Below are 18,274 nucleotides of genomic sequence, written 5' to 3'. Positions count from 1 at the left end.
AGGACCTCTGTCATCTTATTAATCGTGACGTTCTTTCGCCACAAATGATTGAATCCCATCGACTGTAAATGTAAGTGCGTTCGTCTCTCTCTTGCACACGCATCTTGTCATTTACGTATAGAAAAACTTTTTTTTACATTTTACGTTAAGTGAGAGGACACTAGTCGTTGCGATACGGTTTGTTATGAATCAGTGAGCTGGTCAGCAGCCTCGATGGATATTCTGGCAGATAGCTAAATGACCGTATCATTGGCATACATTTGGCAGCCAACCCCAGGATACCTCTCAGGTAGCACATGTGAAATGTAACGTCAGCCAGCAATAAAAAGCGATCTTTTTTCCTGTATTTTCTTAAAAGAATACATTATGAGTAGAAATAAATTAATTGATGTCTGTGATTGTGCGGTACACCTGTAATTATAGAAGTATATCACAAAAACGTGTCAGGTGGAGGGTGAGTCACTGGTCAGTGGGAACTTTCCTATAAAACCTTTTAAAGCCATGAATGAACAGCAGAACCTGGCATCAATGTATCTGTAAGTATTAATGTATGAAGTACTAAGACGACTGTTTTTTTTTTTGTCTGTTTCCATAGTTCTGATCGGTGGATCACACTCGCTCCCATTGGCCAGCTGGCTGACCTTTGGCTTCTCCTGCTTCCTGTCGCTACTCTACAGATGATGAGCACTTCCTGTTACACCACCTGTCTGTAGTGACAGACACTGCCCTGACTCGCGCTCTTATACTTCTCTCTCTACCCTGCCTGTCCTTTCCTCTTCTTACCTGTCATCCTAACTGTCTCCACTCCACGTCTTTCTATCCTTCATGCATCCATTTCATCCTTCTTGCTTAGATAAATGGAAACACGGAGTCTTTGTCTAGTTTCTCCTCCTCTGCTTTCTTTGAACATTTCCTCTCAGACACTCAGTATAACCAACTGATGCGCATATTGTATTTAAGGTGAACATACTTAGTGATCTTTGACATTCTCTCCTCTATTAATCTGATTAGATTCACTTTATCCATGTCAGCGTGTCACTTTGTCGCCTTTTCCTCTCCGTCATCAACCTTCTTCATCCGTACACGCACCCTCTCATGTATCTCCACTCCCCTGAACCGCAATCCCCAACGGCCCCTCCACCCTATTCCCCAGACACACCAAAGTGTCGGACACTCTACCAAAGATGACAAAGGACCTGAGGGAATAAAACGAGGGAACAGAGATTCCAGGAGGAAAGTGAAAGAGAGAGAGAGAGAGAGAGAAAGTGGGTAAAATCCTTCTTTTTCACACAGACAGTCTCCCTTCCGTCCCAACCTTTGAGACAAACGGGAGCTACTGAAAGACAGAGAGGCAAAGAAAAAAAACTGATGAATGAATAAACAAATGAATGCTGAGGAAAGGACGTACCAGAACCAGAGGATAAAAGAAGTGTGCTCCTGGTAGCCTCTCTGCTTGCCCTCTGCTTGCCACAAGAGACGAACCTCAGTGCGGATTATACGTGTACATTTATCTCTATATATATTAAATATAACAAAGTTTAAACTAAAACACAACTAGGACAGTGGAGGACTTTACAAAGTGAAATTAAAGAAGCACAACGTTTATACAACCTCTGCTGTTCCTTTGGGTTTTATTCTACTTATTATGTGATGTTGCAAATTTGTCAGACCTATTCAATGTTTTTGATATTTTGCTTTTTTGTTTTGTTTATGGCGTTACAAGGGTCAAGGGCAATGGGTAATAAAGTATTATATTAATATTTATGAAGAAGAAGAGGAGATGATTTGTGATCCAGAACCTGAATTGAGCTTGACGAAGGAAATGCAAGGATGACCCAAGCCACCTAGATAGAAACCTCAACTTTTCCTCGCACATGCAGCACTGAACACACACTCAGACACGTACAAACACACAGTTTTCCTTGCTGACATCACAGCGAGGCCCTCAGCTCAGCCTCTGCATCAAATACATGTCTCATCTGTGAAGGACGCAGAAGGAAAACCATGGATGGTAGATGCAACTTTCACTTTTCTGCTCCCTCACCATGAACCTCCCATCACTGGACTCAGATGTCCGGATTGATCAACCACAACAGAATATCTGGACATGTCTCTAATGAAGAGGAAAACATGGTGTTGTACGGGAGGGCAGAAAGGAGCCTGGAGGGAGTTCACTTCTTCCTCCGCAGGTTATTGAATGTCATGTATGAATTTACACTTCTTTCACACGAGTGAAAGATGGAAAAGATTGTCAGTATCTGGCGGGTGTGCAGCGCGGATTGCATATCAGATTCTCTGTCATTGTTTAATTAACGTTGAATGTCTGTAAGTGTAAACCGTTTTTTCATAATCACATAGATATGATTGTTAAAGTTAAGCAATACTCATATCTATAGATCTATATACAATAGTTTATGATTGCGTTTAAGGTGGCAGTTCAGCCTGCAGAAAACACATCGTAATGGGTACTTCTCTCATGGTTTGTTTTCTTATTACCATTCATAAAGTTCCATAATTAAAGCTGTAGCTATTTTAATCATTCAGGGGGTAGATAGTATGTTTGCATTTTGCTGCATCATGCTTCAAGTTATCTCGAGAAAGCTCCACATTCAACAGTCACCTTGCTCCAGTAACTGATCTACTTGTGTATCTGCTTCATTACCATGTGCATTACATGTGAATCATGTGAACACCTGATGTACTGTTGTCTGTGTCATGTCACGTTGATTTGATCATTTCATTTTTTGTTTGTTTTTCTTTTCTTTATTGTGGTCGGTACAAATTGTATTGATTTTATAATCATAAATAGTACAGAAATAATGTGCCTATTTGACTTGCCCAGTCTGCTATGCCATGTTAAGCTGGCGCTGATGGTTACTTTATGTGTAGAACATCATACTGTATCATTGCCAGCTTCTAGCTCACACAAAGCTGCGCAACACCTTTTCCTAACTGGACACGATGCGAACAAGTGAACATCAGATTTTTCCCAATGAAGATGTCCTAACCTGCTCCGTGCGTCAACAAACAGTTTGAGCGACGTGTCGCTTGTTTAAAAAAAACGCTCGCCCTAGCTCAATTTACTGTATGCGTTTATCTATTTATCTGTTTCACGCACCTGCTCCAACTTTCAATTTTTATTGGTCAAATTCTACGCCGACAGTAACTGACATAAATCTATATCTATGTAATAGAGAGTGACATTGCTCGTAGTATATCTGGACAATTTTTTAGCGCTCCATTCGCCACAGTTCGCTCGCTCGCTGTATGTTAGGAAGAGGTGTAAGGCATTTTGGACAAATACGTGAAGCTCCACTGACAGTAGTGTATTATAAGAACATGGAAGACCTTTGAAACCTACTGTAGGCAAACTCTCCTGTATCTTAGCTTTACAGTATCTCTGTCATCATACATTTACTTTGGTACAATGGGTGCACCCTGATGGCACGTTGTACCTGAATGATACAAACTATTTTAAAAGTGAATTTGAGTTACATGCTTTCTTGTAAATGTAGCTTGGTCATTCTGCAATCATATACTCTAAAGCTAAGCTGAAAATATTTTCAACTTATTTTTTATAATGCCCCTGTTATTTTCCCAAAACACAACATAGCAAAACGTGTTTGTTTTTATCTCCAATTCCACCGGCTCATTTGGTTAAAAGGGAATTGGCTACATGTGGTATTTATATCAGCTTAAGTTGTACATGAGTGTCATTATTCAGCACTAAAGCAGCACACTGTGGGTCAGTGCATTACCCATCTAGTACTAAATACATTTTAGAAATATCATTAAGCATTGATGTGCATGGCATTTCATTGTGCTAACTGTCAAATCATTCCTCATATTGCCTCATATTTCAACGGCAGTAGTAACGGGGGAAACCCTACCATTGTCATCATTGCATTTGAACATGCGACAGCTGCGAGGTTAACAGGCAGAATATTGTGGAAATCTTATGATGTATTGTCTGTAACCTTTGTTATATTTCCCAAACTGACACACAAACACACTTTGGTTGTGTTTTGGCTTTTTATGACAATTTATAGCTCAAGTTTAAAGTGGAAGATGTTGCATTATTTCACCCATTTTAGAGCAAAGCAAGTGGTTGAACAAAGCATAACAAATAATCCAACCCATTGATGAGCTTTGTTGTTATCATTGTGTTGACATATTGTCACTTTTTACCATTGAGTATTAAAGTATGTGACATGTGGCGATATGGCAAGGTGGGAAAGTAGCTGGTACTGTATCCACTGACTCCTGTATGATGGTTTTGGGGTTTTTTTCGAAAAATTAATCAACAACATTCTTCCAAACTGGCACACTACAGTCGACTCATCGTAAGCAGTGCTTGATTCCCAGTAGCCCAAATGGGAAACATTGTTTTCAAGAGAATGTAAATCAAGCGAGTGTCATTGTTTTGGTTTTAATATAAACCATGTTAATAATGGTTTAGTAATTGCCATTTCACAATATTTAGGGTGTAGTCACACCTGTAGCAACATTCATTTTGCTCATGCAGTATTTAGGACAGATACAAAGTGAGGTTTGCATATATCTTCCATAATAAAATCACATGCTGAAAGTATAACTTATAATTCAATTTATATTTATTATTTCAGTAGAAAATAACAGAAACATGTGCTTCATTTGTTTCAAAATAACATCTGTCAATAAAATGAAAATTAAAAAAGCAAAGAAATCGAAAGCTTTTGTTGATAATAAGAATATCTGTCCTAGGTGGCATGCTTTGGTAGCAAACAAACAAACAAACTGATCGTCATACAGTGCTGTGTCAAGCACAGTGGGATGTGTAGCGCAACAGAAATATCATGAATCTGACATATTTGACCCCTAACGTTTGAACCGAACTCAATTACAATAAAATAATTTCCTGTGTTTTAACCTGTAATGTGATGGATTGCCCAAAAGTAAAAAGCACTTACTGTACGTCGGCTACACTGACAGCACCTCCAGATTTAACTTAAATGATTTCAGATCCAATTTTAAACAATTTTGATAAAGACAAACCAAAGATAAGACAACCAGCTTAATGTTTACCACATTAATTATGACCCAAACAGTTTGACTTTCTCTTATCAGGTAGATGCCACAGTAAATCAATTTAGTATCTGAAGACAAGTCTATTCCAAAATGTGACCTTTATATATTTCAGTTACAGCTCTCTAATGTAGGTTAAGTCAGTGCTCTGTGTTGTCTTACCAAAAAGATTGGGATCTTGTTTGAGTCCATTAAATGTGAGCAATTTGGTCATTTCCACTTCCTGTTAGCAACATGCCCATTTATCTGTTCACTGAGCCTCTGTAGAGCTGCACATGTACACATACACAATAACAACAACTGGAATGACAAACTGACTGTTAATCGTCCACCTACTGTATACTGTCTTTACATGTCTTGAACAGATTTTACTGAGCTGCGAGAGGCTGACTGGAACGACTCAGCCTCTGTCCCCTCCTTAACTGCAAAAGCTGCCAATACACTGAGCAACACTGCGTGGCAATAGATCGATTATTCCTCCTGGCAGCAGTAATAAAAGGAGGTACATGTTCAAAAGTTATTTTCTTTTTTCTGGGAATAATACAATGTGAAACAATCAGTGTCTGGTAACACTCCCGGGTAATGCTTCCCTGTGATGTTACTTAAAACCTTATGAGGGTATTACAGCCTTTGGTTTACAGACTGGAATGACCTTTCCCACAAAACGCTGTGACCCTTGTCCTGGTTTCCCAAAAAAAGGTTAAAACGGTGGATTTGTTTTAGGAAAATATTAGATTGAGTATGTTTTAAACTGCAACCTTCTGATCGACGTGTCGCACACACCTTGCAAGTCCACAACTAACTGAATCCCAGTGCTCCAGTGGACTTTTTGACATTTGATCAACACACATGACTGTGTCTCTGTGCCGTGTTGTGTGGCATCAAACCAAGCAGCGTCAGAGTGACGAGCCTTAAAACCTTATAAATGACTTTTTTAGGACCCATCTGACTATTGTAACTCACTGTGACAAGCATTGTCTACGCATCAAAAGTACATTTTGGGAAACAGTGCATCGGTCACAGTGATAGTACACATGCTGGCTGTCAGGTTTTACGTCATACACCGGTCTATGTGTTGATCCATTTTGGAACAAAATATGTGAAATGCACCTTTAATGGGAAGAAAAGGGAGAGGGGTATCAAACAGTGCTGGGTGTTGTATATCTCTGTCATGTACTGAAGTATTTTAGAGGAAAAATATATTTGAAATATGACTCTGAAAGGTATAAATAAACATTAATGAAACAAAAAGGTTTAGTTAGTATCGTTTGTTGCTGGAGTTGGTCTTGTATGAAAGGGGAATATGCGTTTCAGTAATTCTTTCTCTGGCAGAGAGTTAAATGAGAAGATCAATATCACTTTCATGTCTGTACACAAAATATAAAGCTGCAGCCAGTTAGCTTAAGGGGTAACTTAATTTTAATTAATTGTAATTTGTCAACTTGGAGCCTGTTTTCCCATGTTTTTGTGTCTAGTTGAGTATTGGTCCAGTATTGAGGGATAACACTGGAACCAGCAGCTGCAAAATGAGCTGCGAGGGCAATAAAAGTGCTTGTTTTTGCCCCTGACATGCTCAGATTGTTATTATAAGTGTCTGACAACATTATGGAAAGGACCCGTCAGAGAAATAAAACATTTTTCTGAACTTTCGCTCTATCCGGTCTGTTTGTCATTGTGTCCAAGTCCCGCTCAAGGAGAAGTCTCATTGTGAAATCTGAATATCTGTATACTGTGGTTCAGATGAATACGGGCGGCCATCGAATTCAAAGACCTCGTCCACATTGTTAAAATCATCCAAATATTCAACCATGACATTGAAAATCTTTTAGATAACAATAAGCTACGCTTTCAGGTCACCTCGGCAGATTTCACAACGAGACTTCTCCTTGAGCGAGACTCTTTCCATGTCACACACTTATAATAACAATCGGAGCCTGTCATGGCAAAAACAAGCGTTACTTGTTTCACCATGTCCGGCTAACGTTAGGCAGTTGAGAACTTCTTCCCAAACTCATAGACACCGTTGTCCAACGTAACGCTGCATAGAAAGTAAAGGAAAAAGTAGAAAATTGTACACTTGTTAGGACAACCTGCATTCAAATGTGCGCGTATTGTAGGGAGACGCCACCACAGTGATACTGACTTGTTTACTTCCGGTACCTCCACGTATTCGTGTACACAGACATTAAATAGCTGTAGGACGTGTGTGTGACTTACTGCACCCCTGGCAAAGTGTTTCAAATCAGTGCTCACACTTAGGCAGACTGCCTGGTGCGACCTTTGTTACTAGAAAATACATCACAACAGTAGGGGGGTAATTACAGAAGAGTTAACAGGTGCCTAAAGATACTAATTACTACACACACACATCATGTGTTATTAATAGAGCAACATGTTTGGACTTCTTAACAAAATATGCACAAGTAGTACACAGATTACATAACTTTAACCATGTGTGTTTCATCAAAGTAGACATGCAAACTTCACTTGTGTTTTGACTTAGATAAGAGTAGATAATGATATTACATTGAAGCATTTCTTTAATAGTTTTGTTTTCATGTATTTCGTCCCGACGTGACCCTCGAAGCCCTGTGTTCCGAGTGGACGTGATGGATCTTACATGTCGTAGACGCAACATACGCAAGCAATTAATGAGAATCCTCAGGAACTAATAAATTGATAAACAAATTTCAGCACTTGCTCGCTAATGACTTTACTGCCAAGGCTGCCAGCTCATGCATGTCTAATTTGTGAGCTGTGTGTAAATGAACTCACACCAATGGCTTTCTCTCATCTTTCAGCACCTCGGCGTAGGATGCCACCACAAAGTCATACCGTCACAACGCATACAGTAATCGGAACTCATTTACACTCCAAGGGCGCGTGATTATCTTCTCACTCGCATTGACATTATCGCCGTCTCTAAATGGGTTTCGCAATTGCTTTTTGTTTCTCCCTATTTGTTTTTGTCTTTTCCCCCTCAGCCTTTTGTAATTTTTCTTCCATCAGTGTCTCCCATTTCTGTTCCATCGCAACTAAAATAGATACAGAGAGTATAAATAACCTGTCTGGTTCTGACCTTCTTGTAACAGGCTGTTCCTGTTTAGCTTGCTTGCTTCAGTCTGGAGAGCTGGGTGAAGTGATAGTTGTCATATAGCGGAGGTTTTCAGCTATTTTTTGCTTGAGTCGTTTGTTGCAAGTTTTGACCTTTGACTTCTGGCGAGAGCGCTTTCTCCTCTCAGAATAAACTGCAAGGTCCAGCTGAGACATGGCTGCTCTCTCTCTATAACACACTCACACGCAAGCTCCACCATCATTTTATGCTCGCTTACATTTGATTTTATATCTTTCATTTTGTTCTTTTATGTCTTTCTCATAGTTAAATCAGAGGAAAAAGAAAAACAGGAAGAGAAATAACAACTGGTGCCGGCTTACATGCACAGTATCAGACGTGCTTATACGCAGCTCTTTTTCTCCTTCGCCCATCTCATCTCTTTTCACTCTCTCTCCTTTCTCTCAATTAAGCGAAGCAGAGATGTACAGATAGAAGTCTAATTAATGTGTGCTTTCTACTGTGAGCCGACTCTTAGTGGAGCGCAGGGTGGAGGGGTTTGGGCTGAATGGTTCAGAGCTTCGCTGTTCTCCTTCATTTGTTGTCTCTGACACTGGGGAGGTGGGATTTCTTACTGAGCCTGTGACTCCAGTTGTCTCGCACTTGTACGAAGAGGGGAGAAGGGCTTTGCTGCTGCGCCTGTTGATTCAAAGATTACCCTGGGTTCATTACCGATAGGTCCGAGCTTTGCTCCTCAGAAATCCCTATGACGTTTGAATGCTTACCCAGAATCACCTCGGCAACTGGCCATACCCCGGTTAAGGTTTCATTCTAACTAAGCAAGTTCTTGAGTTCCTTTTTCTGTGAATAACACAATTATATACTCAGACCGTCCTCCCAAGAAGAATGACAGCATCAGTTGTTTCAGCAAGTGCCTCAAAATGACACATTGGTTTTACATCGACCTAGAAATTACATTTATATACAACTAATTCGCAACAGCAAATCCGTTTTGAAGGAAACATAATGCTGCGTGGATTCATTTCTATAATTTTCTAACATAATGATGAACTGTTGTTAAAGGTGCTAAATGCGAGATTGGGAGCATTACTATTGCATTTGCACGGCTCTCAACATGGCGACGGCTGAGCCAGCGGCTCACAGCTAACTGTACTAACAGTGAAAACAAGGGGCAACAGTGCTGAGAGACCTAACGGTGTTAACCTGAGGCGGAACCAGAGAGTCAACACATTCTCACTACCAACTTGTCACTTACCGCCGCTTGGTCAGTGCCCCTCGGTATCGGAGACCCACGCACGGGGTAGCCCTCTTACATTACTTTTGGATGTCTCAGGGACGGCGTGTCAATATACACTCATTACATGCATAGAGGCCTTTCAAAATAAACTTCAGTTTTCACAGGAAGTTAGGTTTAGTCAACATCCACTTAGGTAAGGTCAGGAAACAGTCGTGGTTGACGTTAACTTCACTGACTAACGACTCATGTGACTCATGGGATGATACAAGTCACGTGACTAACGACTGATGTGACAAAATAACTTAACGTTAATTTAATCAACATATCTGGCAAGTCCTAAAATGTTGATACTGAACGTATCATTAAAATGTTCATTCACAATGTAACTCCTACCAGATTATCTGATCTTGCAATACAATATCCACTCTTAGTTACAACAGCATCTTCAAAGTCCTGCCCACGATGCACCTCGACCACCTCCCTATAACTCAGGTGCGGTAAATACGTTTAGTGCTGTAGTTAATGTGTTTGTCACCACATCATAACTGGGAAACCAATTTGGTAATATGGAAAAAACCTTAACCGTTGTCTCATCTTAAAACATTTTGTAACAGTTTTGGAAGGCACAGACAGATGATCTCATCCTGCCAAAAGGGGCGTCAGTTCAGAAAACTTCCATCTGTTGTTCTAGAGGTTATGGGCAAACATCATATTTGTCTTGATGTATTCTGAAATACAAAGAACTATCTAAACAAAGAACAATCATCTCATAAAAAGCAAGTATCAACTTTCCGTAATTGATAAATAGTTATGTTTAACCTCTAAAATTCAGAATTGTCCATTACATTTAATGTCTTTTCTTGTCATATTTTCTCTCCTTGCTCTCATGTTTGTGTATTATTAAAAACAAAAATAATAGCAAGTGCTCACATGTCAAGGTGTGAACATCCAGTTCAGCGTTTCAGGTCTTTACTTCCTTCCTCCCTCTCTTCCTCTTTACCTCCACCCTTTCTTTCCTCCAGAGAACGCCAAGGCATCTCATGGCTGAGAGCTTTGTGTTAAACACACACCTTAACATGCGCATTGCTCTCAAAGGAGTGACAAACTTACTGAGAAAAAAAATGTTCTGTTATGCTTGAAGAGTGAATTCCATTTGTTTGATATTCAGCCACTGGAGATCTTATGTGCTTTATCTTAGACGCTCTGAGTATAGAGGAGAGGAAAAATTCAACATCCTTACGACTGTCCTCTTTACATTATTCATCAAACGCTGCTCTTCAGTGGCTTCTTTAAATGCTTCCTCAGTGGCAGAAATCTGAAGGTAAAATGTTGAATTGTTCTGATAAATGTTTCATGGTCTCATGAGAACAATTTACTATAAAGGACTATGAACGACCTGCATATCCAACAAAGGACACATCTTCCACTTCGGTTTTCTGACTGTGTTTGATTGCTTACGATACTCAATATAATGATAAATATATTGTATACAGGGTAAGGGTATTGAAAATAAGCTGTATTCCCCTCATATCCTGTTCATAAATCTCCCCATATAAATGAAGAAAAATCTGGATATCACCATGGAAACACACAGACTGGATAGACTACAGTAAACTTAATAAGCAGTGCAGACATCATCTCAATGTCAGTACAACAAAAAAGTAATTAAGTCAATGACTCCTCTGCAAAGCAGCAGTTGCGTTGAGCGCTACGAGCTTGCATGATTATTATTACAAACTGAAATTGAAAGCAGGTAATGTTTGTGGAGTATCTATACTATGTATGCTCATTATGTATACATATGTATACGTGTATTGATTATTTGCGCCTTATTTATGGTTGGAAGAGGTGGAATTGTGTGCAAGTGTATGACCTTAGAGTAATAAGAGACAAATTAGAGAGAGTTTGGGGATGTAATTCAGTGTAGAGGGGGTGTACTCCTTGAAAAGATGAGTGTTCGACTTCAGTTCGAGGACAAGAAGTGCGTGTGCTGTTCATTCATGAGTCAGTGGGGTGAGTATCTACTGACCTACCTGAGAAAAATATGTTCATTGGCATGATTGAAAATGATTTTTGTTGATGAACAGTAACAGCTGACTGGCTCAACGGTTGCACACTATATCTATCTATATTTGTTGAAGCTGGAAAGTAGACTTTAAAAACTCCTAACTGACCTCGGAAAGTCTCAGAATCTGATTTATAAAAACTGATTTCTACAAATTACAGCCATAAATCATGGCCGTGATCAAATATCAGTTCAAATATTAAACAGAAGTGATATAATCTTGGTTTATCCAACATGTCTGAGGCTTAATTAGGAGGAGGAAGATTGGAATCCTACAAACCCCATCACACAAGATAGCAAGTGGCGACTTTCCGTTGTGACCTGAAATATTTTGTGCAGACTTTCCACAATCTTGAAAATGTTCCGGACAGACATTGTACATTTAACATGCCGAGGTCAATGGCCTGATCCCTCCGTCTCCTAATGACTTTTGGTGATCCACTGATATTTCATCTAGTGCCACCATCAGGTCAAAGATGTCCCTTATCCAGTAAATATCTCAACATCTACTCAATGGTTTGGCACAACCATTTGTACAGACATTTCTGGTTCTCAGACAATGTATCCTAATGACTTTGGTGATCTCTGACTTTTCCTTAAGCGCCACCATGAGGTTGAAATTTAATGGGTCTCAACTATTGGATGGACTGCTATGACATTTGGTACAGACATTCATGCCCCCTCGGGATCAATCATTATAACTTCAGTGATCTCTGAACGGGTGCAATCAACGCAGTGGATTAGTCTACACGAAATCCCACCGGCAGAATTAACACAACACTCTGACTTTCTCTCTCACTCATCCTCTTCTTTAGCTCCTCCTGCTGGAGATAAATTAACAGAAAGTAGCCGATTTTGGAGGTTTGCCGGCCTCTAAAAGGTCCAAACGACAACTTTCAGTCCGAGACGGTAAAAGAGTGCAAGTGAGAGAGAGTCGGTGTGTTGCGCTAATTCTTGTCTCATTTGTGGTCTGATAAACAGTAAATTCATCTAAACTGGTTTCATCTAAACTGGGTTGAAAAACGATGCAATCTGGTTGCCATGGTAATGAATTACGTCTGACTGTTAACCACACCCCCATTCTCTGTTTGAGGAGGAAAGTTAAACCAAAAAACAGGAAGTAAAACTGTCTGGAGCGGGGTTTTAAGTCTGTACGTCAGTCGTTGTGGAGTGACACATGAGAAAGGAGGTATGTGGAAGAACGAGAAAGGGTTAGATATCAGCACAATTTTATTTGAGATTGAAAAATACCAAGGAGTATGACCTGTCCTCATGAATACTGATGCTCCCTGGCATCCAGCTGGAATTAAAGTGACTCACATTGCTGTAATAATAACAGCTATCGATTGGTCTGTGCCGCATAAGCAAGGTCAAGCAGAAACTCTCCGACTAAGAACAACAGAGATAAAAATTGGTGCCGTACAGAAAGCAGGTTTAATCACATTTGGATTTACAAGACAATACCAATCCATTTTACATTTAGATCAGTCTCATCCCAGGTTAATCTGGAATGAATAAGATGTAGACATTTTAAATACCCTGAGTGCTGGAGTCTGTGTATATTAGACATCTTAAATTTCACACCACACTTTTAAATGGCATAGACCATATCTAACTTCTGGCTATTCAAGTTTTGTGATGTATTGTAGTTTTAGGTATTTCACTTATATTGTTGCGGCCACACTGTCTACACTCTAAGCTACTAGCAAAACAAGATCATCCAAGGTCATCAACAAACCAAGGTTGCTGTTGAGCAATCCTGTTTTTAATTTATTAAACATTGCACTACATTAATTCATATGAACAGGAAGATAAAGGACCTCCAAGATATGAAAAGTATTTATTCACATACAGTGGTAGCCTTTTCCAGGGTCAAGGAAGCATTCAACCGTGGAGCCAAAAGGAAAAAGTTGTTAGTCTGAATGACTCTAAAATAATTGGAAATGTTGTTACTTTCTTTTATAACCATCTTGTCACATCCCTTTTTCAAGTTTGCTAAAACTTTCAGACACTTTTTAAAATCTATTTTTTTAATGTTATTAGAAAATTAGAAATTTTTAAGAATTATTGTGTTCATGTTGTGTAATTCGATATTACTCAGTTGTTTTGGTCATTATTGTGTGTTACAGTAGTTAACTATTATGGGGTAAACTTTATTTTACAGGTCTGCAAATGTCATGGTAATTAGGTGATAATTAGCAAGTAACCTATTTGAAATTTATTTGGAATTACTGCCAAATTACCTCAATATTTACCTCAAATTTATTGAACATAACTTTATTATAACCATTATTTAATAGCGGTATATAATTATTAAATAATGTTTTAATTGTTATATGTTATAATGTTATAATTACCTAATTACCATGAAATTTGCAGACCTGTAAAATTAAGTGTTACCTAGTATTGTTTTTATAACTGTTTATGAGAATGCAAGATCATGGCGTTACTGCGTGTGAGCAGATCTATTGAACTCTGTGCAAAATAATGGTGCATAGTCCATCATCACATGGATCCCTGAAAGCATTTCTTTGGTTTTCTAATATCAGATTATCTTTACATGGTCTGTTGATCATTGTGATACTGAGTTAGAACAGTAACGGCAGTTGTGTTTCAGTGTGTGTGTGTGTTGAGAGGATGGGGTGAGACAGAGTCAGCCAGAGGTTGGAGGCCATGGAGCACATCCATTCCCAGAGGTGTCTTTATTGGCTCATCCTTTCACAAAACTACATTTCCCCTGTTGAATAAAGCCGTAGAAAACCAGGACAGGCACTGAATGGCACATTAATTCAGAATGTTTTAGAAAATATTCACCTAAATGTGTCACGTTTTTTACTCAGTTCCATTGCCTTTTATCCACTCTTCACTCTCTCTGTTGCCTGTAGCCACTCCAGACATGAGAGAATATCAGCTATTGGAAATTAATTTGAAAAGAAGTTTCTAGATTTCAGCACGTACTCTCAGCATTGAATGTCCTATTAATGAGAGATAAAACAACTCCTGATCACATGCTGTGTCAGTGCTTTATTATCTCCGGCAGCTGGATCATGAGTCATTGGTCACTTGTGTGCATGAGTGCTCGAAATTTCCACCAGAAACCCTCACAGGTGCATAAAACATATGATCAAATCATAACATGGCAAACTCACTATGACTTGATCCAAACTGCATGTGATTATCATAAAGTGGGCATGTCTGTAAAGGGGAGACTCGTGGGTACCCAAATAACCCATTTTCATTCACATATCTTAAGGTCAGAGGTCAAGGGACCCCTTTCAATTTTGCGCAAGTTTGGAGCGTTATTTAGCCTCCTTCTCCTCTCTAGTTTCACAACAGTATCTTCACTCTAGCTTTAAAACTGTGCCCACTACGACCTAAAAATCGCACAAAGAAATAAGTGGTATTAAAACGTTTTGCGTTAACGCTCTATTATCGTGTTAACTTTGGCAGCCCTAGTTTCTATTTACTTGTATTTCTGGTGCTGAATAGCGAGGATAGCAACGTTTAATCGACGCGTCGACTAATCGCGCACATCCCAAATTCATTCAATCAAACATGACAGCAGTGGTTGTAGCAGGGGAAGACCAAAGCAGAGCTTAAAGGGAAGTAAATTTGTCACCAAATGAATGCTAATGTCCTGTTTCTGATGAATTTGCACTTTAACATGTTACCTATATCAGATAGATAGATAGATAGATAGATATTGTGCTGTGATCTAACTGCAGAGTTGCTACAGTACAGGGCTGACCTTGTGCAGATTTTTCCAGAACTCTGATTTCTGCTGAAGACAAGCTAAATATCTGTGTGAGTAATTAAGCCAGTGGTTTTATTACTGGCCAATTAGTCTCATACCCACTCTCGCTGAATCGCCGGCTTATCTGTTCCCGTGTTTGCACACACTCTGCATAAATGTGCTCATACACACACACACACACACACAAAACCAAAAACACAAAAGCACAATCAGTATAAACTACGTCGTCCGCATCAGCATGGACCAGATAGAGAACATTGCGCTAAGTATGTTTGCTCTCCAATGGTGCTAACAGCTAGATAACAGTTAATACAATCACCAATGTGACTGGCTTATCTTTCGGCTGTTATTGAAAAGTTATTGGAAAAGTTCGACAGCTAAGCTATAGCATTTGTGACGACCAGAAAGTCAACCACGGGGGAAACAAAAAGTAGATCCAGTAAAAATTGTTATAAAACTAAATTATCACCAAATCATCAAATGTCATAAAACCAGCATGATTGAAAATACAGAAAAGCCTTGCTGGATTAAACCCAAACCCTTTATTTTCTGTCCCTGTGGGCTCTTTGTCTCTCTGTCTCAGCTCTGCCTCCTTGCATGTTCTGGTCTGTCGGTCTCTTTCCCAGAGTGCTGGTTCTCTCTCTCTTGGCCTCGTGCTTTATCTGTTTCTCTCTCCCTCTCTGTCTTTCATGTCTTCCTTTCTCAGAACTTTATTAGGTGAGATGTCCTCTGCCAGAGCACGGCACTGGCTACACCTGACTTGCATTTCATAAAGAGGCATTGTGGTACCACCAGCATCCTCCTCTTCCTCTCTGTCCACTTTACTAAAATGCTGTTTGCTACATCCTCTGGTGTTTAGGTGTGACGGAGACTCCTGTGGTGAAGATGCTGAAGGCTCCTCTCTGGCGAGGAATTGGGTGTCTAACAAGACCCCAGAGTTTGGGTTAGTGGATGAAAATGCAATGTATTCTCAGCGCTTAGCAAGACTTTGTTTGGCTCTCTTTGGATGGAGACAAAGAAGTTTTGTAGACAGGGAGCAAGAAAACAAAACATAGCTGAGTTAATGTTCTCACTATATTGCCTTCCCTCTCTCTGTGGAACTTTGAACCAGATTGTTTGGGTTTCCGAATTGGCTGGTTTGTACAAATTTATTGAGGGAAATGGTGGGGAGGCGAAAAGAGCTGGAGGTGATATTAAAAAGATTATTCTTACCTGAAGCACAGGGGCATGCTGTATAAAACGTGGAAGAAAGCAATAAATCTTTCAATATACTCTAGATCTCTACCCGAAAAGGGGAAACAAGATTATTTCTTTTGGATTTCCCTGTGACATTAGTCTAAATATATTTAGGACTAACATGAATGCATTTATTTAATGTAGGTATGCGGCTGTTGTTTCAACAGCACAACTTCCAAATGTGTTTTTATGTCCCTCAGAGGATTAAGCCCATACCAACGTTGTTAATCCCCTGACTTTTCCTCTGGTTCCACCAATTGGTCAAAAATTTCACTCATCCGGTGAAATATATCTATACATCTACTAGATCAGCCTGTTCGCTTGAAAAGGCGTATGAATGACACAATAATGCGCAACGCATTTAACGTACAATAAGAACGCCTTTTTTGGTTTTGGTATGTCATTTGTACATCATGTAGTCTGTACTGACTGCAATGTAAACGCATCTGCGTAAATTGAGACCAGTGTTTTGTTTTGTAAGTCAGGTTAGTGATGTTTATGACGTGCTTTTTAGTGACGTTTGTGACTAGTTTTTTAGTGACGTTTGTGACTAGTTTCTTGTACTTACGTTACATTGTCTCCGTACATATTGTACTTAGTTTACTTACTTATTTTAAGCCCAACCATGATGTTTTCCTAAACCTAACTAAGTGGTTTTGTAACCTAAACCTAACTGCGGATGTTACCGTAGTTTTGTTGCGTGGTGTACAAATAACACGCAAAAATCCTAAAATGCGTCCTCATGACACGTGGAATGTTCTTGTAATGAGATGCTATTTATTCGCCTTCCTGTGAGACCCAGTTGACTAGATGTAGCATAGCATATCCAAGAACTGGTTTATGACCAAATTCATTCAAAACCAATAACATTCCCATCAGCCTCAGCTGTGGGCTACTTTGTGTTCAGTGATAATAAGCAAATGCTAGCATGCTAACACGCTAAAATAAAATGGTTAACATGGTAAATATTGTGCCCGCTAAACACCAACATGTTACCACATAATTATGAGAACATTAGCAAGAAGATGTTAGCATTTAGCTAAAAACGCTGCTGTGCCTAAGTAGCCTACAGCACTACTAGCATGACTGTAGACTTTTATGCTGCGTTCACACTACGAGCGACACCGCAACATGCTACAGGTCATTTTCAATGGAAGCCGGTGATATGAAACTACAAACTGACACTCGACACGACGCTGCTGGACGGGTGTGACGCACCATAAATAAAGCTGATCTGGTCTCAACTTTTTTCAGCGTTCCAATGATGCGGTGAAGCCTCAACCAATCATATCTTTTTGTTTCTCCGTCTAAAAAATGCCGTTAGCCAGTTTCTAGTGCTATTTAACGACATAACTACTCGCCGACAATGTAGCTGGTTACGTTTACCATTTTGTTGCTTTTGTTTCTCAGTGTGAACGAAGCATTAGTCTTGTTAATTGTATAGTAACTTGAAGCATACTCTGAGTTACAAATAACTTAAATGCCATGTTTTAAATGTTCAAATTCTATAAAGTAGTTAGCAACTCAAATCTGAAAATGAGTTGCACTGAAGTAGTAATATTTGATAGAGTAATAGAGAGCCTAAGTCACGCCCCTTTCGGTGGAACCCATGGGACCTTATTTCGGAAAAAAATATTAACTGTAGTCAATGGCAAGAGACAGTTATTTTTTTGATCCTGTTTGAATTGCTCCATGAATCACACATGATGGCAATTTAAAACATATTTTCGCAAGTCAAGAAAGTTGCAGCTTGTTGTAAAACTGTTGAAGTATCACACTGTGAAAATACATAATTAAAAGACTACATCTCTCTTTGAAGTTAGCTAGCGCTAGCCAGCTGGCTAG

At 39.4% G+C, this 18,274-nt stretch overlaps 1 protein-coding gene across 3 annotated transcripts in view; it reads left to right on the top strand.

The window, feature by feature from the left end:
- LOC119476573 (MAM domain-containing glycosylphosphatidylinositol anchor protein 1) overlaps positions 1–1,760 on the top strand; it is a 208,556-nt gene extending 206,796 nt beyond the window's left edge. For all 3 annotated transcript variants that reach the window (XM_037749976.1, XM_037749968.1, XM_037749961.1), the window contains exon 18: positions 596–1,760. In XM_037749976.1, the coding sequence (XP_037605904.1) occupies positions 596–681 (86 nt within the window). In that variant the 3' untranslated portion in view covers positions 682–1,760. The remainder of the gene's footprint in view (positions 1–595) is intronic.
- Positions 1,761–18,274: the final 16,514 nt, after the last annotated feature.

Source organism: Sebastes umbrosus, chromosome 2, assembly GCF_015220745.1.
Source record: "Sebastes umbrosus isolate fSebUmb1 chromosome 2, fSebUmb1.pri, whole genome shotgun sequence".
NCBI lineage: Eukaryota > Metazoa > Chordata > Actinopteri > Perciformes > Sebastidae > Sebastes > Sebastes umbrosus.
The sequence above is the reverse complement of the archived record's forward strand: the minus strand, read 5'-3'. Positions and strand labels throughout refer to the sequence as shown.